General features: G+C 37.0%; 1 protein-coding gene across 1 annotated transcript in view; it reads right to left on the bottom strand.

Moving 5' to 3' along the window:
- Window positions 1-20647, bottom strand: part of CAAP1 (caspase activity and apoptosis inhibitor 1) — a 62707-nt gene extending 42060 nt beyond the window's left edge. The window contains exons 1-4 of the mRNA XM_043891198.1: window positions 20219-20647; window positions 16183-16383; window positions 14677-14761; window positions 13641-13716 (exon numbers count right to left, since the gene is read on the bottom strand). Coding sequence (XP_043747133.1) covers window positions 13641-13716; window positions 14677-14761; window positions 16183-16383; window positions 20219-20524 — 668 coding nt within the window. The 5' untranslated portion in view covers window positions 20525-20647. The remainder of the gene's footprint in view (window positions 1-13640; window positions 13717-14676; window positions 14762-16182; window positions 16384-20218) is intronic.
- Window positions 20648-20971: the final 324 nt, after the last annotated feature.

Below are 20971 nucleotides of genomic sequence, written 5' to 3'. Positions count from 1 at the left end.
CTTCATTTTTTACATTTATGTAGACTTTCTCCTACGTAAAGATATAGTTCTCCAAGTGGTAACACTAAAAATTGTATGTAGTCATTATCTGTATCTCAAAGTATCAAGTCAGTTTTCATTCAAAATTTGACCCCAAGCTTCACAGGAAAATACTTATTTCTACTGGTAAAACTAAGATATGCTATTAAACCAAGATGGAATTATTATGTTACAGTGGAAATTTTCAATGAAAAGACAAACAAGAGCAATAACAACTGGTAACCAATAATAAATCCCAAATGAATCAAAGATTTCAACATTTTAAGAAACCATAAAGTACCAGAAGAAAGTATGAAAAATCTATAATTTCAAAATGGAGAGGCCTTTTCTAAATATAAAACCCCAAAACTAAAAAAGCTTGATAAAATCAGACTATATAAACCTGAAATACTTATACATGTGCAAAAATAAATAAATAAATAAATAAAAGCTTATAAGCAAAGTAAAGCAACACAAGCAGAAAAAAAAAAAACAACAACAACAAACAATTGGAACCCATATCACAAACAATGGACGATTAAAAAGACCAAAACCCTCTACCCACATACACACAAAAGGTAAAAAAATGACAAAAGAACTCATAGGAAAAGGAAGTTCAAACAGCTCTGTAACATACAGAAAGACAGTCAACTTCATTCATAGCTTAATTGGTAAAGAATCTGCCTACAATGCAGGAGACCTGGGTTCGATTCCTGGGTCAGGAAGATCCCCCAGAGAAGGGATAGGCTACCCACTCCAGTATTCTTGGGCTTCCCTTGTGGCTCAGCTGGTAAAGAATCTGCCTGCAATGTGGGACACCTGGGTTCAATCCCTGGGCTGGGAAGATCCCCTGGAGAAGGGAAAGGCTACCCACTCCAGTATTCTGGCCTGGAGAATTCCATGGACTGTATAGTCCACGGGGTCACAAACAGTCGGACACAACTGAATGACTTTCACTTCACTTCTCACTTCACTTCACGAGATTATAGCTTAAAATTCCCAGTGCAGTGTTGGTGGTATAGTGGTGAGCATACCTGCCTTCCAGTAAGATACCCTTTCTTTACCTAACAGATGAACAACCATCAAAATGTCAGATAACATCATTAGCTAAAGTATATGAAAACATATACCCCACATTTGTGGGGACAGATATAGGTTAGTTTAAACTCTGTGAAAGTCAATTATGGCAGTTACCTATTAAAGTTTCAAATGCCCAAACATCTAATCCAACAATTAATTTACAGGTATTTATATAATCACTGAAAAACATGATTACTTACATACAGATATATTCATACTATATGCAGTAACAAAAGATAGTAAACACTTAAATGTCCATTGACAAACTTTTGCTATATCCAACAATGGAATAGTACACAGATGCATGTGTGTATACATATATACATGTATGTGTATATATATGTGTGTATGTATACACACACATACATACACACACACACATACAGGAAGCCTTATATGCACTAAGTAAAACAAAATGCAAGAAAAGGCATACTATTAAATGGAAAATATTTAATGGAAAAAGGTACAGAACAGTTTGCACAGTACACTACAATTTGTGTGAGAAGAAAAAATATATATACACTTATACATTTGTAAATGTACAGAATATCTCAGGGAGGATACACAAGGAACTTGTTTATTGTGGTTGCCTATAGGAAGGCACTCAGAATGGGAAATAGAAAAAAGAGTGAGACTAATTTTCACTATATACTTTTAAAAATCATACTATGTACATGTGCATGTATTTACCATTTGAATAAACAAGCTGTTAAATAACAGACACAAGACACATGGCTATGTGGGAAAATGTACTTATTCTCTGAAATTTCAAACATAAACATTTAGAATCAATTTACTTTATAGTGCTTCAAGAAAACAGATGAAACAAATATGAAAAGTGGTAATAACTGTTACATCTAGGCAATAGTTATTTGGGGGTTTCATTATACTAGTCTCTCTACTTTTCTAGATAGATGACACTTCTCATAATAAAAAAGTAAAAACAATCTAATACAGTGAAATCACTTTTTTCTAACTCAGGTGGTATCACTTTACTGGAAAAGAAAAACTTAACAAAGGGAAACACTTAAAAGTTACATATATAATTCAAGCATCTTAGGTTGACATAAAACAGGAATGAATCTTCATTCACCAATCTCTGGATAAGAATCCAAAGAAGAGCTCAGGCTCACCCTACTCACATAAGCCATTGTCTACATCTCTACTTCTGGCTTATTTAAAACAGAAAACTCCTGAGTGCAGAAAAAGATAACCCTTTATACATATATACACACACAGTGCCACCCAAACTTTTACTGCTGTTATCCCACAGCTAACAACAACTGTACTTTGAGTTTTCCCAAAGCATTCAATGTGATCAACTAATCTTTTCATACTGCTATTTCATCAGTTTTTATATGTAACCATATTATAAAATTACAGTAATTGTATTGGAAATAAATACAAGTGACTCTTGGTAAGTAAAACCTTCAAATGGTGGGAAAAGTGTACTGGCATAAAGAACAGGCATTAACAAACCAGTTTAGTGTACTGAACATCAGTGGATTTATTTTTCAAGTGAAATGGAAAAGACTATTAATACAAAGAATTAGGTAAGCGATTAAGAAAATCTTAAATTTTTTTAAAAAGTGATAAGGAAAGAGCAGAGAATAGGAAAACTACTTGTTTACATCTAATCCAGTGCTTAAGCACCAAGACGAGGCACTAAAATGACTGATGAAAAAAGAACAAATATAGTTTAAAAATTAGGTTTCTGTAACACAAAGAATACAATTTTTTTATGTGTAGACAGTTACAAAATCAGAAAATGCTTCCAAAGACCCTCAAAATTCTCTAACGGAAAACACAGTTACAACTCAAGCCTATCTAAGACCTCTGAGAAGCTCAGGCCTTCCCATTCCAAGGAATATGTATAAAGATTTCAGAGAGGTGCCCATCTGCTAAATATTTAAAAAGAACTGGATCAAGATTTGTTTCAAAGTTATCAAACTGGCAGAAGTTGAAAGGAGGAGGTTTCCAATAATATGGGAGGAAACATACTGTATGATAGGTATTCAAGGTTCATTGTACACTGAAATTTTTCATGAGTTAAATAAACAAATAAATAGTTAAATAACTGTTACAAAACAACTTCATACATTCCAGAGTGGGTCATGTGAGTTTGATGAGTCACAGATCAATTTCTGAAGGTATTATTCCTAACAAGGCTTGGTCTTGGGTTTACTTGATGCCTTTTTTGTATCCACTGATAAAAATGCTTACTTAATCATGTACTGTAGATTCATGCTGCCCATTAATTCAATGCTCCAGAGCATTGTGGGCTTCCTTGGTGCCTCAGACAATAAAGAATCTGCCTGCAATGCGGAAGACCTGGGTTCTATCTCTGGGTTGGGAAGATCCCCTGGAGAAGGGAAAGGCTACCCACTCCAGTATTCTGACCTGGAGAATTCCATGTACAGTCCATGGGGTTGCAAAGAGTCCAACACGACTGAGCAACTTTCACTTTCACTTTCAGAGCACTATAAACTTTATTCAAATACTTTATTCCATTGAAGCTTAATAATAGCAGTTTATGAAGCAACAGTCTTTTATTCCCAATGAGTTCAGTTTTATTGACACTTGTTGATAGTTCAGCATTTGGCTGAGTACTACTGCCCCTTTGAAAGTTACTTATACATACACATTCAAGGAATACAAGAGACGTGAATTGGAACAAATCGAACTCTGAGTACTCTAATGACAGTGAGCTGAACCCACAAGACAGCTATACTTCATCAAAAAGGGCATGGATGCTTTCCCCTTACCAAAAACAGAAGAAAAATAAATGTTTTTTTTATTCAACCAACAAACATTATCAGAGTTCTACCACATATCACTATCAGGTCCACAATACAAGAGTGGTCATAAACACAACTCTAGTTGTTGTTCAACTTATACGTATTATGGAAAATCTCCTACCTAAGACCTGTTTAGGAGTATATTATTTTTCCAAAAAGTTAAGAATCCAGAACTAGAATTCAGTAACTGAAGTTCAGAATATGCCCATCCTGTGCTAAGGAGCAGTGACTAGAGTTCCAGAACACTCCTGGCGAATCTACTCTGTGGTATATTTTAAGTTTGAGAAGCTGGGTTTCTAAACTTCTCTGCCTTCCAGAACTGGGATAGTATCTCAATATTGCTTATTATCCATAGAGAAATACAGCTTCATTTCCACTGACATTTCCCTCAATATCATTCACTGAAAGCATATTAATTTAAAATTCATAAAAGTATTTATGAGAACAATACTAAAACATTGCTAAGATTTCCCTAAAGTGCTTGTATTTTTATTTTTATGTGAAACCACAATCCTGGTTATTTTATTGCACTATTCAAGACTTAAATTTCATTACAAACATATTCTTTAGTGCAATCATCTCACAGTATATGCCAAGCTAATACCTGTTCTCATTTTTAGTGCTACTTGGGCTACAATAAAGCTTCTTCTTTTCCAAATGAAGATAGCACTCCACATGCAGGCATATTATCTTATTTACTTAAAACAGATGTTCTTGGTAAGCAACCTGCAACTGGTAGCATACACAACTCTTGTCACGATATCTAAGTTTTAAAATACTGCAAAATTATACATGCTAAGGTTTTACACCATCTCAATACAACATAAAATTGCTCACTTATTTACCTAAGGTGAACAAAAGTGACAATCGCAACCCTCACCTTTCTAAAAATGAAGGTATTTAGAAACTATAAATATCCTATCTTCTTAGTTACTACATTTCATTTCTATTAAAATTGTTATAAGTTAACACTAATTTCAAGTTTTAAGTAGTGCACTGTCAAAAATTTCTTATAACTACTATTTTTTTGTTACTTTTGAAAGTAAAAAAGAACTATTGTAAAAAAAGAAAGAAAGAGAACTATTGTAAACTAAGTATGACTAAGCAATCAAAATTTCAAAAAGCAACAGAAATCAAAAGAGTTTGGGGGAAAAAACATGTATTTGAAAGCTGACCTTAGAATACAACAAACATATAAAGCTGTTTGTTTTATAAACATATAAATCATATAAAACTGAAAATATAATTTTAAATTTTTTAAAATTGTGCATACAATGGAATATTACTCAGCCATTAATAAGAATACATTTGAATCCGTTCTAATGAGGTGGATGAAACTGGAGCCCACTATACAGAGTTAAGTAAGCCAGAAAGATAAACACCAATACCATATACTAATGCATATATATGGAACTTAAAAAGATGGTAACGATAACCCTATATGTAAGACAGAAAAAGAGACACAGATATATAGAACAGACTTTTGGACTCTATGGGAGAAGGAGAGGGTGGGATGATCTGAGAGAACCGCATCAAAACATGTATATTATCAAGTGTGAAACAGATCGCCAGTCCAGGTTGGATGCATGAGACAAGTGCTCAGGGCTGGTGCACTGGGAAGACCCAGAGGGATGGGATGGGGAGGGAGGCGGGAGGGGGGATCAGGATGGGGAACACATGTAAATCCATGGCTGATTCATGTCAATGTATGGCAAAAACCACTACAATATTGTAAAGTAATTAGCCTCCAACTAATAAAAATAAATGAAAAAAATAAAAAATAAAAAAAATAAAATTGTGCATAAACATCTGTGTGTACTGTATTTTCAAACTGTAATGGTTTATGAAAAAATTAATTCACATAAAGCATATTAAATACCATACACATATATACCTCATATTGAAAGGTCATTTTACAGCTTCTTAGACAATCCTAAGAATCCTTAATACTATCTCCTTTGCCATAAGCACTATAACAAAAGCACATAAGTTGCTCATTAAAAGAAAACATCAAAATTTCCATGTGCTTTTAATAATAAAGACTGCTTTATCCAGATCTATTTAAAGTTCTTTGTGTTCATCAAAACTGGGATAAAAAGGTAAAGGTATATGTCCCAGTTGATAAGACCCTGAAAAACTGACAGAACTGGTTCCAAGGCAAACCTTTGGCCTTTATGTATTTTCCCTTGAACCAGAGCTTCCTTTTCTAGACATTCTGTACATTAAACACACAGGCAAATGTAGTACTATGTGGCACAGTGAAACACACACATGCCACGCAAAAAGAAAGTACCTACACTTAGCTCTAATTTTTTGTTTTTTGTCCCCCCTGAGGAAAAGCTGATCTGATTTCTAAGCAATTCAAAAATCAAAATTTTGGTGAACTATCACCTGATTTTTAAAAGCTGGAAACCATCTGAAACTTTAAATATTTAAATTTTGAGCAAAATATCTCTATGGCTATAGGCAACAATCTGTAACTCTGGTTTTATGTCAAGTACCTTGCATTAGTTTTCTATTGCCTCTGTTACAAATTACAGAGGCAATAGTGGCTTAACACAACATACCTTACATTACCTTGTAGTTCTCAGGTCAGAAATCCCAAGTGAGTCTTGGGACACTAGAATCAAGGCATAGATAGTGCCGCATTTCTTCTGGAGGTTTCATCTCCTTGTCTTTTCCAGCTTAAGATTACCTGCATTCTTGGCTTTTCGCTCCTTTCTCCATCTTCAGAGTACATCACCCCAATCTCTGGGCTTCCATCATCCCATCTTTTTAGCTGCCTTTGACCAGTTAATTACTTTCTACCACTCACGTTGCATATGTGTGGCTTTTTGTTTTTTTCTAGTCTAACTGCATTTGCTTGAACCTTCAAGAAATGTTGAAAACGAACGGTCTTGTCTGATTCCTCATTTTAGTTCACCAAGTGGGTGGTTAAGTCTGGTCAAAGGGTCATTACTGTATCTGAATAGTTTTCTATATCTCTTTCACCTATAGCTTATATTAGAAATGACTGCTGGGTATTATCAAAGGCATTTTCAGCATCTACTTATCTGAACTTTTCTCCTTTAATTTATTGAAATGAATTACACTAAAAGACTTTCTAATTAAGTCTGCTATAAATTCCCAGAGTAAATCCTACCTGGTCAGTAGTATAATTATTCACTAATACACTGCTGGATTCTATATGCTAATGTTGTACTTACAATTTTTGCATCTATAGTCACAAGTGAGAAGGCCTATAATCCCCCCACATTTTTTTTGACACTATGTATGAGATTTGGAATATTAAAACTATGGAGAAGTCATAAAGTAAATTGAAGATCTTTTCATCTTTTTCTAGGGCTTGGACTAATTTAAATAGCACAGGTGTAACCTATTTGAAATTATAACAGATAACATTATTGAACATTTTATTAGCTATAAACACGTAACAAGTATTGAATATTTTAAGTAATGCTGTGGATTCACCTTGTCTTTTTCAACAGATCTCTTTACCTTTCTAATTTCTTGTTTGTTAATCTCTTCAGGTTTTCCACTTTAGGAAGAAGTTAATTTGGTTAATGTGTATTTTGATAGAATATCCATTTGCTAGCTTCAAATTTGTTTATACAATGCTGCATGTGGTTTCTCACTATTCTTTCAAACTCATAAAATGCATGACTCTTCCTTCCTCACTAATCTCGATTTTAATTGCTCTCCACTTATTTCCTTAATCAGATCTAAGAAGAATTCATCTTATTTTCTTGCCTTTACAAAAATCAAGTTTACAAATTTATCCTTCTATTTTCTATGTCTTTAGTTTTAACGTTTACCTCTGTTATTCTTTCTACTTCCTTTTGATTTGTTATTTTTTAAGTTCCTTTAAGATGTGAACTAAGTTCTTGGACTATTCATTAAGCTTTTATCTCTTCTATCTGTATCTTCTCTTTAAACTCAGCTTTCAGACTTTCCTGGTGGTCCATTGATTAAGAACCCACCTTGCAATGCAGGGGGCGTGGGTTCAATCCCTGATCTGAGAACTAAAATCCCACATGTCGCAGGGCAACTAAGCAGGTGTACCACAACCAGAGTGCCCCATGCACCTGGAACTACTGAGCCCACATGCTCTAGAGCCTGTGTACCACAACAAGAGAAGTCTGTGTGCCACAATTAGAGAAAGCCCATGTGACGGAACAAAGACAGCACAGCCAAAATTAAAACAAAAAAACAACAAACCCAGAAATAAACAAAAAGAAAACTCAACTTTGTAATACTAACAGTCAAACATAACACATGAATTCCACTGGATTCTGGATCAGAATCAATAAAGATGCTATAAATTTATTTTAGCAATTGGGGAAATTTTGTATGAACAATGCATTAAATGATACTACTTGAAATACTGATTATTTCTGAAGAGTGATGACTGGTCTTATTTTTAAGAAGTGCACACTGAATTGTTTAGGCATGAAATGTTATGACATCTGCAACTTAGTTTTTGATAGGTTATGAACTGAACTATTTGCTCACAAAAAATTCGTATGTGAAACCCTAACTCCAGTACCTGAGAATGTGACCATTTTAGAAATAGGGCCTTTAAAAGCTAATTTAAGTTAAAATAAGTCCAATAACCTCAGACATGCAGATACCACCAACCTTATGGCAGAAAGCGAAGAAAAACTAAAGAGCCTCTTGATGAAAGTGAAAGAGGAGAATGAAAAAGCTGGCTTAAAACTCAACATTCAAAAAATGAAGATCATGGCATCCGGTCTCATCACTTCATCACAAATAGATGTGGAAACAGTGGAAACAGTGACAGACTTTATTTTCTTGGGCTCCAAAATCACTGCAGATGGTGACTGCAGCCATGAAATTAAAAGACACTTGCTCCTTAGAAGAAATGTTATAACAAACCTAGACCGCATATTAAAAAGCAGAGACGTTACTTTGCCAACAATGGTCTGTCTAGTCAAAGCTATGGTTTTTCCAGTAGTCATGTATGCATATGAGAGTTGGACCATAAAGACAGCTGAGCGCTGAAGAACTGATGCTTCTGAACTATGGTGTTGGAGAACACTCTTGAGAGTCCCTCAGACTGCAATGAGATCAAACCAGTCAATCCTAAAGGAAATTAGTCCTGAATATTCATTGGAAGGACTGATGCTAAAGCTGAGACTCCAATACTTTGGCCACCTGATGCAAACAACTGACTCCTTAGAAAAGACCCTAAAAAAAAAAAAAAGAAAAGAAAAGACCCTGATGCTGGGAAAGACTGAAGGCAGGAGAAGGGGACGACAGAGGAAGAGATGGTTGGATGACATCACCGACTCGATGGACCTAAGTTTGAGCAAGCTCCAGGAATTGGTGATGGACAGGAGAGCCTGGCATGTTGCAGTCCACGGGGTCGCAAAGAGTCGGACACGACTGAGCGACTGAACCTAATGGACTGAAGGCCATAATGGTGGGCCCTAATCCAGCATGACTGGTGACCTTTTAAGGGGAGAATAGCACACAGAGAGAGACAACAGGGAGACACACAAGGGAAGTCAACCAAGTGAAAAGGCAGCAACAGGGTGGCCATATACAAGTCAAAGGGAGAGGCCGCAGAGAAAAGAGCCCTGTCAGTTCCCTAATCCTGGACTTTCCTCCAGAATGGTGAGGAAATAAGCTTCTGCTGTTTAACCCAGCCAGGCTATGGTACTCTGCTCTGGCAGCTCCAGCGACCTAATACAAATGGTTCCTGGTGAAAAAGAGAAATATAAGGAGAGAGAAAGCAAAACTGGCAAGATCTTACTGTTGCTGAATCTAGGCAGAAAGTATACAGATGTTCATCATATAATTCTATTCAATTTTACATAAGTTTAAAGTTCTCCAAAATATAAGTTGGAAGTTTTCCAAAATAAAAAGTTCGGGGGGAAAATTGCACCAGGAAATTTACACAAGTACACACATATACATATAAGTTTGTATTTGTCTGCTAGAGCTGTCATAACAAAATACCAAGACTGGCTGGCTTAAGCAATAAAAATGTATTTCTCACAGTTCTGCAAGGTGGAGGTTGAAGATCAAGGTATCTGCAGGTTTGGCTTCCTCTGTGGCCTCTCCCTGACTTGCAGACAGCGTCCACACGGCTCTGCTCTGTGTCTGCCCGGCCCTGGTGTCTCTCAGGGCTCTCAAATTCCCTTGTCTTATAAGGACACCAGTCAGACTGGACTGACTGAATCACCTCTTTGGGCCTCCCAGGTGGCTCAGTGGTAAAGAATTTGCCTGCCAAGCAGGAGACGCAGGTTCAGTCCTTGGGTGGGGAAGATCCCCTGGAAAAGGAAATGGAAACCCATTCCCATGTTCTTGCCTGGAGAATCCCATGGACAGAGGAGCGTGGCGAGCTGTATAGACCATGGGGTCGGAAAAGAATGAGAGATGGCTCAGGGACTAAACAACAAACAAATCACCTCTTTAAAGACCTAATCTCCAAATAAGGTTATGTTCTGAAGTGCTAAGGGTTAGGGACTTCCATATATGAATTTTGGAGGGACACAATTCAACTCATAACCAGATCGTTATCCTTGTCCTTACAGTCTTAGGTCTTTAAATAAAAAATGTTACTTCTATCATTTCTTCAATTCTTTTCTAGCTATTTGTTTCTCTTTCCGGGATTTCTAGTATGTTCAAGATAGGTCTAAAACTGTCTTCCAGGTAACCATGAGTTATACATAAGGATTTACACTTTCTCTGTGTGGTTTCTCTCTACTATTCTGTATTTATTTATTCAATTTAATTTCTTAGCACAATGATGTAGCTAACCTCCAGTCATGGCTAATCTGTTGTTTGTCTCCTAAATTTAGGAATTCAGAATTGTTTTAGTTCCTGAAACTACATTTGTGTTCTAACTCTACTTCTTTGCAAGTTATCATTACTTTGCTAAGGTTTCCTTTCCTATTGCCTATTAATCCTGTGTTCCACAGAAGCTACCTATTCAATGTATTCAGCCTTATTTTCCTCTCCCAAATTGCAGAATTCCTTGAAGGTTCTTGCCTACTCATAACTGTTCCCTCAGCATCCAAAAAGGTCAGACTACTGTTATCTGTTAGAGTAAAAAACCAGCAGGTAATAAAAAACATGAAACTTTTCAGCACCAAGTACCAAACATGTTAACTAGCAACCCTCTGCTGAAGCACTGGAATGAAGTTTATATGAGCGTGCCCGCCAGGTTCAGTTCAACTCAACAGAAATTAACAGGACTGAACTGACCTCTGAGCACAAAGCAAGCAGCAAACTGTCAAGTCAGCAATGTGGGCTAAGGCCAACATTTTCCCACATTATTTCCCTGTCCCACCTTCACTGTTTCACAGTGCAGTGTATCTCCCTATTCATAATTAAGATTCGTAACAAAATAGTAAAAAAAAATTTTTAAATAACAAACCAAGTCACATTAGTGTTGCTCAGCCATGTCTGACTCTTTGTGACCACATGGATCATGGCCCGCCAGGCTCCTCTGTTCATGGAATTCTCCCGGCAAGAATACTGAGGCACATTGCCATTTCCTACTCTAGCGGGTCATCTCCGGCACTAGGCAGGTGGATTCTTTACCACTCCACTACCATTTAATCCCAATTATCCTATTGGGGCCAAGTATTACCCATATTTTACACATGTACAAAGTGATTTTAGAGAAGGTTAAGTGTTTTAAAGCCAGGTCCAGTTACATGAATACTTAAAGTCTCTTCATAACTAACACTCCTTCTACTTCCACATTCATTTGTGTGATCTCAGGCACACAAATCTTTCTAGACCTTATCTGTCATCTGTAAAATGATAATACTAATACCACCCACCTCACAAGGCTAGTGTACAAACCCAATGAGTGAATGAAGGCAAGTACAGTGATTAGAACAGTGTCTGGCATACAATGCTCTTGATATTATTATTTATTTGGCATCCTGTAGCTTACAAATATGATTTTTTTTAAAGCCTATATACTCAAATAACTCAAAAGAATCTCAATGATCTGACACTTATCAGGTCCACAAGTGGCTACTATGACAATTTTGGGTAATATATGTGATTGCTTAACCTACTCACTGCAGCATTTAAAGGCTAACATGACCTATCTCATGGTAACATTGTAAAACTCAGTTCTTCACAATAGTCACTTTGAATCTAATCACCTTTTTTTTCATTAGAAAAGTTCAGAAGTCAAATACTGTACTTTGTTGCAATTTTTAAAAAAGAAACAAATTTCTAATCTAATTAGATATCCATTAAATGGCTTCTAACAGTAGAAAAGCAGCATTAGTGTTCAGGTGTGAACAATAAAGGACTTAACCTTGAAAACACCTCAAAAATTGGAAAAATAAACACATTTAAACAAAGGCAAAATAAAAGTAATCAAGCAAAAGTTGATGCTCTGTAAAAAGCATCAAGAAACAAGATGATTAATATAGATTATTTAAGAAACTAAAATGTAAAACTAAAAAGTGACAGGCTTAAACTAGCTAAATTAGATGAGCATACATATAAGCATTTTAAAGCTACATATTTTGAAAAAAAGTCAATAGCAAGACTGTAGAAATGTGTACATTTTATATTTTGTGGGTAAGTATAAACCATCCTATGACATTCTGAGGCAAGATGAATGTGATGACCAAAAATCTACTGATTATGAGGCAGCCAAGATACAATGATTTTTCAGTGCTTCAGTATAAGTAGCTGATGCTCTCTCTATAGTTATAATATGAAATTAAATTGTCTTTTTCCAGTGATACTTACCCAATAGCACTGTATTAGAAATGAAAATATACTCAGGTTTCAGTTTAAATATGTGCTACTGATTTATGTTACTATCTCTGGTTATGTTTTTATTTGGGCTACTGCCTACAGCCAAACTTTGCAAACAGAGATACAAGTCAGTCTTTGCTGATGACCAAAAAAAAATATTTTAGTAAAAAATCAGAACAGATGATAAAATTAGTGGGTGAAAGTTTAATAAGCCCATGGCAGAGCAGAATAGCCTAGAAAATTAGCATGTCATTTCTTAATTAGTTGGCATTCCAAAACTCAGCTATTTTTCACCATCACAATAGTCAAATTAAATGTACCTATATTAAACAAAGAACTGACTCATTGGAAAAGACCCTGATGCTGGGCAAGACTGAAGGCAAGAGAAGGGGACGACAGAGGATGAGGTGGTTGGATAGCATCACCAACTTGATGGACATGAGTTTGAGCAAGCTCCTGGAGTTGGTGATGGACAGGGAAACCTGGCATGCTGCAGTCCATAGGGTCGCAAAGAATTGGACACCACTGAGCGACTGAACTGATATCAAATGAACCAGCTTACTCTCTGATCCATGAAAAGATGCTATTATCACCAAACATTAAGAGGTATGTAGGAGAATTCAGTGAGATAAAGTCTTCTAAACTATTAACATGTTTGTTATAGTAAGTACTTAATAAACAGTGGGTATCAGTAGTAGTATATATATTCAAATTCCAAGTGAGAGATGTGATTCTGCTTCAGTGTTGGCACTGTTATAGTCCTGTTTCTGAGTAGCAGTTTAATAAAATTATCTTAATCCTCAAAGCAATTAATTCCATCCTCACAAATCAAAAAGACCAATCACTACAAGTAAAAAAATCAATCCAACATTGTTGAACCTCTTTATATAACTATAACACAGAAAAACAATCACATTCTTGAGGTAAGAAATCACCAGAGATGATAAAGCAATTCTGAAATTACAATAAATGCTTTTAACTTACTGATTAACTAAATCAGATACCATCTTAGAGCCGTCATCTGCTTCTTCTTCCATTTCAGAGTCCATACCATTGTCACCTGGTGAATGACATTAAAAAAAAAAAATGAAAACACACTTATAAGACAAAAAGTCAGAGCAACTTATCATTATACAGAAGGTTTCATCTATAAAGTGACAGATTAAGAAACCGGATAGTTGTTGAAAGATGACAGTTTTAATTATTATATTTAAAATGCCTTTTTAGGTATCTATCCTATTTATCTATTCTATAAATGCACTAAATGTATATAAATAAGAATGTGTATATATACATATATATACTTACAGACTATACACACATGTACACATCTTTTCTTAGTTACAAATTCCATTAAACCATTTTACATTTTAAAAAGACGTTATCTCGGTTAAAAAAAAAAAAAAAAAAAAAAGACGTTATCTCTAGAAATTCAAAGTCTCCATTTTTTTGTTCCTTCTCTTGTAATGCTAATAGTAAAATCCTTGTAGAGTCAAAAAAAAAAAAAAACCACCTTAAAAATCCAAAATTCTGTAGGTAATGTATCACAAAGAAGAGTCTTACTTTAGGCAGACAGACAAATGTCAGGAATTTGCAAGAAATTATTCTAACTCTGCATTTGGCTCTTATTAGAGCAGAAATGGTATTCAATGGATAATTAGAAGCAATGAGAAAGCAAAAAACTAAAAAATATCTTAAGAGAAGCCTTTGCCTTCTTAATAATTAATTTTTTATAGAATTTTGGATAACCTTTTTTATTTTTATTTTTTTTTTCACACAAACTTGAAAGTTCTTACCTATATAACTGATTTGGAAAAACCTCACATACATCAACAAGTCCATTCCAGAGATGCTATTCTAAGATATAAACTATAATTTTGTATACAGAGAAGTAAAAATATTCATTAGTTAATGACTAAGAATAAAGCTGAAGTCAAGTAAAAATACCTCATGATTTATGCTAAATACAGGATTAAATATCTATAGTAAGTTACCAGAAGGTAGAAATATGCATTCTTACCCTCAAGAATCTTCAAAATTCTTTTTTCAGACAGGAGCTCTAGCTGTTCCTGGCAAAGTCTTTTAATTTCTTCTATTGAACAGTTCTAAAGAAAATGATATTTTTAAAAATGCATTTATATAATACAGCACCAAAGTAAACTAGAAAACAACAAGCATTTAAAAAACAAAAAAAGTCTTGCTTAGCAAAGTTGTGCAGTCAAACCAATGAAAAGTCACAAAAATCTTTTTTATGGGATAAAATCTGAAGACCTTCCAGCTAACAAGCAAACATTATAATTTATAGTTTTAATTGGAATATTAAAGTAATGTTTACTATGAAAGAACAAACTAAAGAGTGAGTCAGGTGCCCAGATATTGTTAACAGCAGCCTATTTCAGTTCAGTTCAGTCGCTCAGTTGTGTCTGACTCTTTGTGACTCCATGAACCCCAGCACGCCAGCCCTCCCTGTCCATCACCAACTCCCGGAGTTCACCCAAACCCATGTCCGTTGAGTCGGTGATGCCATTCCACCATCTCATCCTCTGTCATCCCCTTCTCCTCCTGCCCTCAATCATTCCCAGCAGCAGGGTCTTTTCAAATAAGTTAGCTCTTCTTAGCAGGTGGCCAAAGTATTGGAGTTTCAGCTTCAGCATCAGTCCTTCCAGTGAATATTCAGGACTGATCTCCTTTAGGATGGACTGGTTGGATCTCCTTGCAGTCCAAGGGACTCTCAATAGTCTTCTCCTATTTATGTTAGGCTAATACCACTAAAGGCTTACATATTCAAGCCCTGGCTCCATTCATCTTAGATATATATGTTGCTGGGTTTAACTTGTCCAAGTCTTTTTTCCATATCAGTAAAATTACAACACCACATATGTTTCTGAGTAATTTTCAGAAATAAACATAGAAAAACATTTATGAATTTAATGAAATACAGGCTATTATCAACTATCATTGCACACTGTGGTCTTCCCTGGTGACTCAGTTGGCAGAGTCTGACTGCAACGTGGAAGACCCGGGGTTCAATCCCTGGATCGGGAAGATCCCCTGGAGAAGGAAATGGCAACCCACTCCAGTACTCTTGCCTGGAGAATTCCATGGAGAGAGGAGCCTGGTGGTCTACAGTGCATGGGGTCACAAAGAGTCTAACATGAGAGTGACTAACACTTTCACTTTCTTCCTTTTATTACATACTGTTACACAGCAGTATACTACTTCTTAAAGCAAAAGAAAAGAATCAGTGTATGTCTAACCTAGTTACTTAAATTGCCAATATTTAATAGAATTATTCCCAGAAGGTCAAAAAATTCCTTACCTAAATACAGTAAAGTGTCCCATTTCTTTCTGGCAAATTTTTCAATACACAAAGCCATTATGGTTCTGCAAAATCCCTTTATCTTTTTGAAGTAGCTTAGTTGAAAACATACAATTATAATTTCCATTAAGTAAAATGACTGCTACAAAGAAAGTTTTTGTATATTTCTATATAGTGGGGAACCTGCTAATGTATGTCATGAAGTACCTTTAACACATCAGGAAGCATCTTCTGTAACTTCTTCTCTCCTATGATACAGAAACATTGCCGAAGCATTTCTTTTTTGTCTGATATATAGAAACTAACTGGTTTTAATGCCACAGTCAGGTCTAATCCACCTTCTTCAAGGTCACTGTGCTCTGCCAAGAATAACTCTTTTTCCAGAGGTGGCAAAAGATATTTGGTCTCCTAAAATTAAAAGACATAAAGAACCATTAAACAATAAAAATACATCTATAAAGTCATACATCATTTAATAAAATCTTTATTAAACATCTCCAAATTCTTTGGTTGCATAAATCAGTTATTTAAAACCACAGAAAAGACTATTTAATTACTCAGTATTCTTTGACATTACTCTCCAGGCTGTAATTATCAGCAAATTGATAAAAAGTGAAGAAATAATAATATCTTACAACACACAAATGGAAATATACTCAATACTGAATAATCTTCTACAATTTCAGACTTCTGAAGAATACGATACTCCTCCAGTAGACCATTCACCCAAGAATTTTTTGTATGTATGGTCATTCTTCTTAATTCTTAAAAAGAAACAAGATAGCAGCAAAATGTTACAAATCACATATATAATTAAGTACCACTGCTTACCAGAAGCTACTGTCATTTTTAAAACTGTTAAATATCCAATCATATTCAAAGCAGGCAAGTAATTTAAGATAATTCAATCAACTTTGCCTCCTATTTTCCAAATCTATCCAGTCTCTCAAGTCTACTGCCAGAATACTGATCCAACGCAACATCCTTTTTGCCTAGATTACCTCCAGGTGGCATGAGTGATAAAGAACCTGCCTGCCAAGAGATGCAGGTTCGATCCCTGGATGGAGGAGATTCCCCTGGGATAGGAAATAGCAAACCACTGCCGTATCCTTGCCTGGAAAAACCCATGCACAGAGAGCCTGGTGGGCTACAGTCCACAGCCACAAAAAGTCAGACATGACTGAGTGAGTGAGTTCACATACAATGGACTCCCTACATCTAATCAAAGGTCTTGCCAATCTGTTTTGTATACTGTCACCAAAATGGATTTTATAAATGCACACATCATCATCCTATTTGTAAGATTTCCCAATGAAGTACTTCTCATAAAAGTACAGTTTAGTTCTGTATGCAAATGCTTACACAGTCCTTACTACTGGTCTTCTCATAATAATAGAGTACTAAAAATATGCAAACTATTTAAGGTAAGAATGGTGATATCCAAAAATGAAATCAAACGATGCTTGCTCCTTAGAAGAAAAGCTATGACAAACCTAGACAGCATATTAAAAAGCAGAGACATCACTTTGCCCACAAAGGTCCACCTAGTCAAAGCTATGTTTTTTCCAATATGTATGCATGTGAGAGTTGGACCATAAAGAAAGCTGAGCGCCGAAGAATTGATGCTTTTGAACTATGGTGTTGGAGAAGACTCCAGAGTCCCTTGGATTGCAAGGAGTTCCAACCAGTCAATACTGAAGGAAATCAGTCCCGAAAATACATTGAAAAGACGATGTTGAAGCTGAAACCCCAAAACTTTGGCCACATGAAGCAAAGAACTGACTCACTGGAAAAGACCCTGACGCTGGGAAAAATTGAAGGCAGGAGGAGAAGGGGATGACGGAGGATGAGATGGCTGGGTGGTATCACCGACTCGATGGACATGAGTTTGAGCAAGCTCTAGGAGTTGGTGATGGAAAGGGAAGACTGGTGTGCTACAGTCCACGGGGTCACAAAGAGCAGGATACAACTGATTGACTGAACTGAACTGATCCAAAACTAAATCTAGAAGGAATAGAAAAACTGAATATACCTATAATTATCGAAGAAAGTGGGGAAGAAAAAAAGATGAGAGGCATTAAGGAAAAAAACACTACCCCTAGAAAAATCCACCAGACCCAAACAGCTGTATGGTCCAACAGTCAAGTACACTCTTGAGAGAAAGATATAAACTACTCTGGAATACATGGGAAAAAAAAAAACTGTTACGTTTTCCCAACTCAATCCATAGCTCAATACTAAAACAAAATAGGGTAACTACAAAAATAAAAACCATAACCTGATTTAACTTAACATAAACACAAAATGTATTTAATAAAAATACTGAATTATAGTCAAGTACAACCACCAAATCAACAAATCAAATAGGATTTATCTCAAAAAGCAAGGACAATTCAATTTATCAATAAAATTACATTATCAGATTAAAGGAAGAAAACTGTATGACCCCTCAATAGAATGCCCTAAAGGTATCTGATAAAACTCCACAAAATCTCAGAAAACCAGAAATTAAAAATTTTCTTAACTTGATCAGATATCTTTCAGAACCTATGACAAATAGACTTACTGGTATAAAATTTAAAAAACTGTTTCTACTACAAAAAGGAATGGGAAAAGAATGCCTGCTATGAATGCCTGTGTTCAACACTACACTAAAAGGTTGAAAAAAAAGAAAAAAGCCTTAGATAATGCAAAATAACAAAAAATAAGAAATATCATGGCTGACGAGTTAATGAAGGGGCTGCGTATCAAACAATTAATGAGGAAGCATAAAGAAAGCCTTCCATTTCCCATCATTTGTGTTGTATGTATTTAAAGCATGCAGTCCTGTAATTGTCTTTTGTGTGTTTTTATTCTTTTCCTGCATCTTATAATGTGAGTAAACCTTTTTTTTTAAACGGCAGTATTTTGCCAGGTTGAAGGGGCATAAAGAGGGGTTTTATTTCTTTTGTTTTTTTATTTAATTGGAGGCTAATTACTTCACAATACTGTGGTGGTTTTTGCCATACATTCACATGAATCAGCCATAGGTGTACATGTGTTCCCCATCCTGACCCTCCCTCCCAATCCCATCCCTCAGGGTCATCCCAGTGCACCTGCCCTGAGCACCCTGCCTCATGCATCGAACATGGACTGGTGCTCTAGTTCACACATGATTATATACATGTTTCAATGCTATTCTCTCAAATCATCCCACCCTCACTTTCTCCCACAGAGTCCAACAGTCTGTTCTTTATATCTGTGTCTCTCTTGCTGTCTCGCATATAGGGCCATCATTACCATCTTTCTAAATTTCATATATATGCGTTAATATACTGTATTGGTGTTTTCCTTTCTGACTTACTTCGCTCTGTATAATAGGCTCCAGTTTCATCCACTTCATTAGAACCAATTCAAATGCATTCTTTTTAATAGCTGAGTAATATTCCATTGTGTATATATGTACCACAGTAAAGAGGGCTTTTATAATCACATATTGGATTCGAATGTAGGTGTTATTAACAAATTGCTAACTACGGGTAAACTTCCTTAATCTCTTTGATCCTCAATTTTCTCATCTTGTATCAAGTAGATGAAGAGAAGTAAAGCGGGGCTTGCAAGGGCACTGAAAGCTAGTTCCTGAACTAAACCTTTCAGGGAGGCTAAGGTGCCCACCCTGCAAGGAGATCGAACCAGTCCATCCTAAAGGAGATCAGTCCTGGGTGTTCATTGGAAGGACTGATGCTGAAGCTGAAACTCCAATACGCTGGCCACCTCATGTGAAGAGTTGACTCGTTGGAAAAGACCCTGATGCTGGGAGGGATTGGGGGCAGGAGAAGGGACGACAGAGGATGAGATGGCTGGATGGCATCACCAACGCGATGGACATGAGTTTGAGTAAACTCCGGGAGTTGGTGATGGACAGGGAGGCCTGGCGTGCTGCGATTCATGGGGTCGCAAAGAGTCGGACACCACTGAGCGACTGAACTGAACTGAACTGACCTGAAAGGTGACCACAGGAGTGGAAGGAGCTAAAGGCAACATGGGTCAGACGATCAGCAAAGCCAGAAATTTTAAGTTCAAGTCGTGCGAGGGTGGGGTTCAAGGGAAGTTAGGAACGTGCACTTCAGACACCGGATCCTGTAGGACCGCAGCGCTAACAGGAGCGATAGCAGGCTACGCATCCCGCAGTCACATCCCGCTCTTCGCCCGCCTTCTGAAAACGCGGCCGCTTCGAGAAGCGGCGAGAAAGACGCGCACGCACCTGCTGCAGAGAGCCGGCGACGCTGGAAGATGAGTCAGTGCTTCTCCGCTTCCGACGCTCACCGCGCTCCACGCTGTTGCCACCCCAGCAGCTGCCGCCGCTCCCGCCGCCGGTGACACTTCCACTCACGCTAGTGTTCCCACAGCAGGTGACGCTCCCGCAGCCGCTGGCGCTCCCGCAGCCGCTGGTGCTTCCACTGCCACTGCTGCCGACGGCGGGGACCAGGTCCGGCGCCGCGAGGGCCGCCGCCGCCTCCTGACCGCTTCGTTTGCGCCGCTTCTCCCTGGAGGACTTCTTTCCCGTCATGATCCCACTCTAGCAACCATCCGGTGAGAGACGCCGTCTCCAGATAGACCAAATGCCTCCCGCAGCGGCAAGCTGCAGGCGCTGGCGTCGCAGCTTGACGTCACTTCCGGTCGCGCCGCAAACGTTGAGAGTCGTTTCTGAAGGCTGGGTGGGGGCTGATCAAGCTGCCTCCGCCTACTGCGGAGGTTGGCTGTAGAGGTTGAGGGCGGGTGAGCACTGCGGCCGGATGCTGGTTGTATGTTTCTGTACACAAAGAACCATAGGTGGAGCGTTACAGTAGCTTTTTGCCTTGTTGATACTGTTTTTCAACTTTGTCAGTATACAATACACAGGAAGGTGAAGGTATATTGTTTGATCTTCTGATTTCATTTGTCTTTCAGTTTTTGTTTGACACGACAACAATGAGGCAAATTTAGGAGAAACTCATTATCATCATCACATGGACAA

This window comes from Cervus elaphus, chromosome 29, assembly GCF_910594005.1.
Source record: "Cervus elaphus chromosome 29, mCerEla1.1, whole genome shotgun sequence".
In the NCBI taxonomy this organism is placed as follows: Eukaryota; Metazoa; Chordata; class Mammalia; order Artiodactyla; family Cervidae; genus Cervus; species Cervus elaphus.
This window is presented reverse-complemented; position numbering and strand designations above follow the sequence as displayed.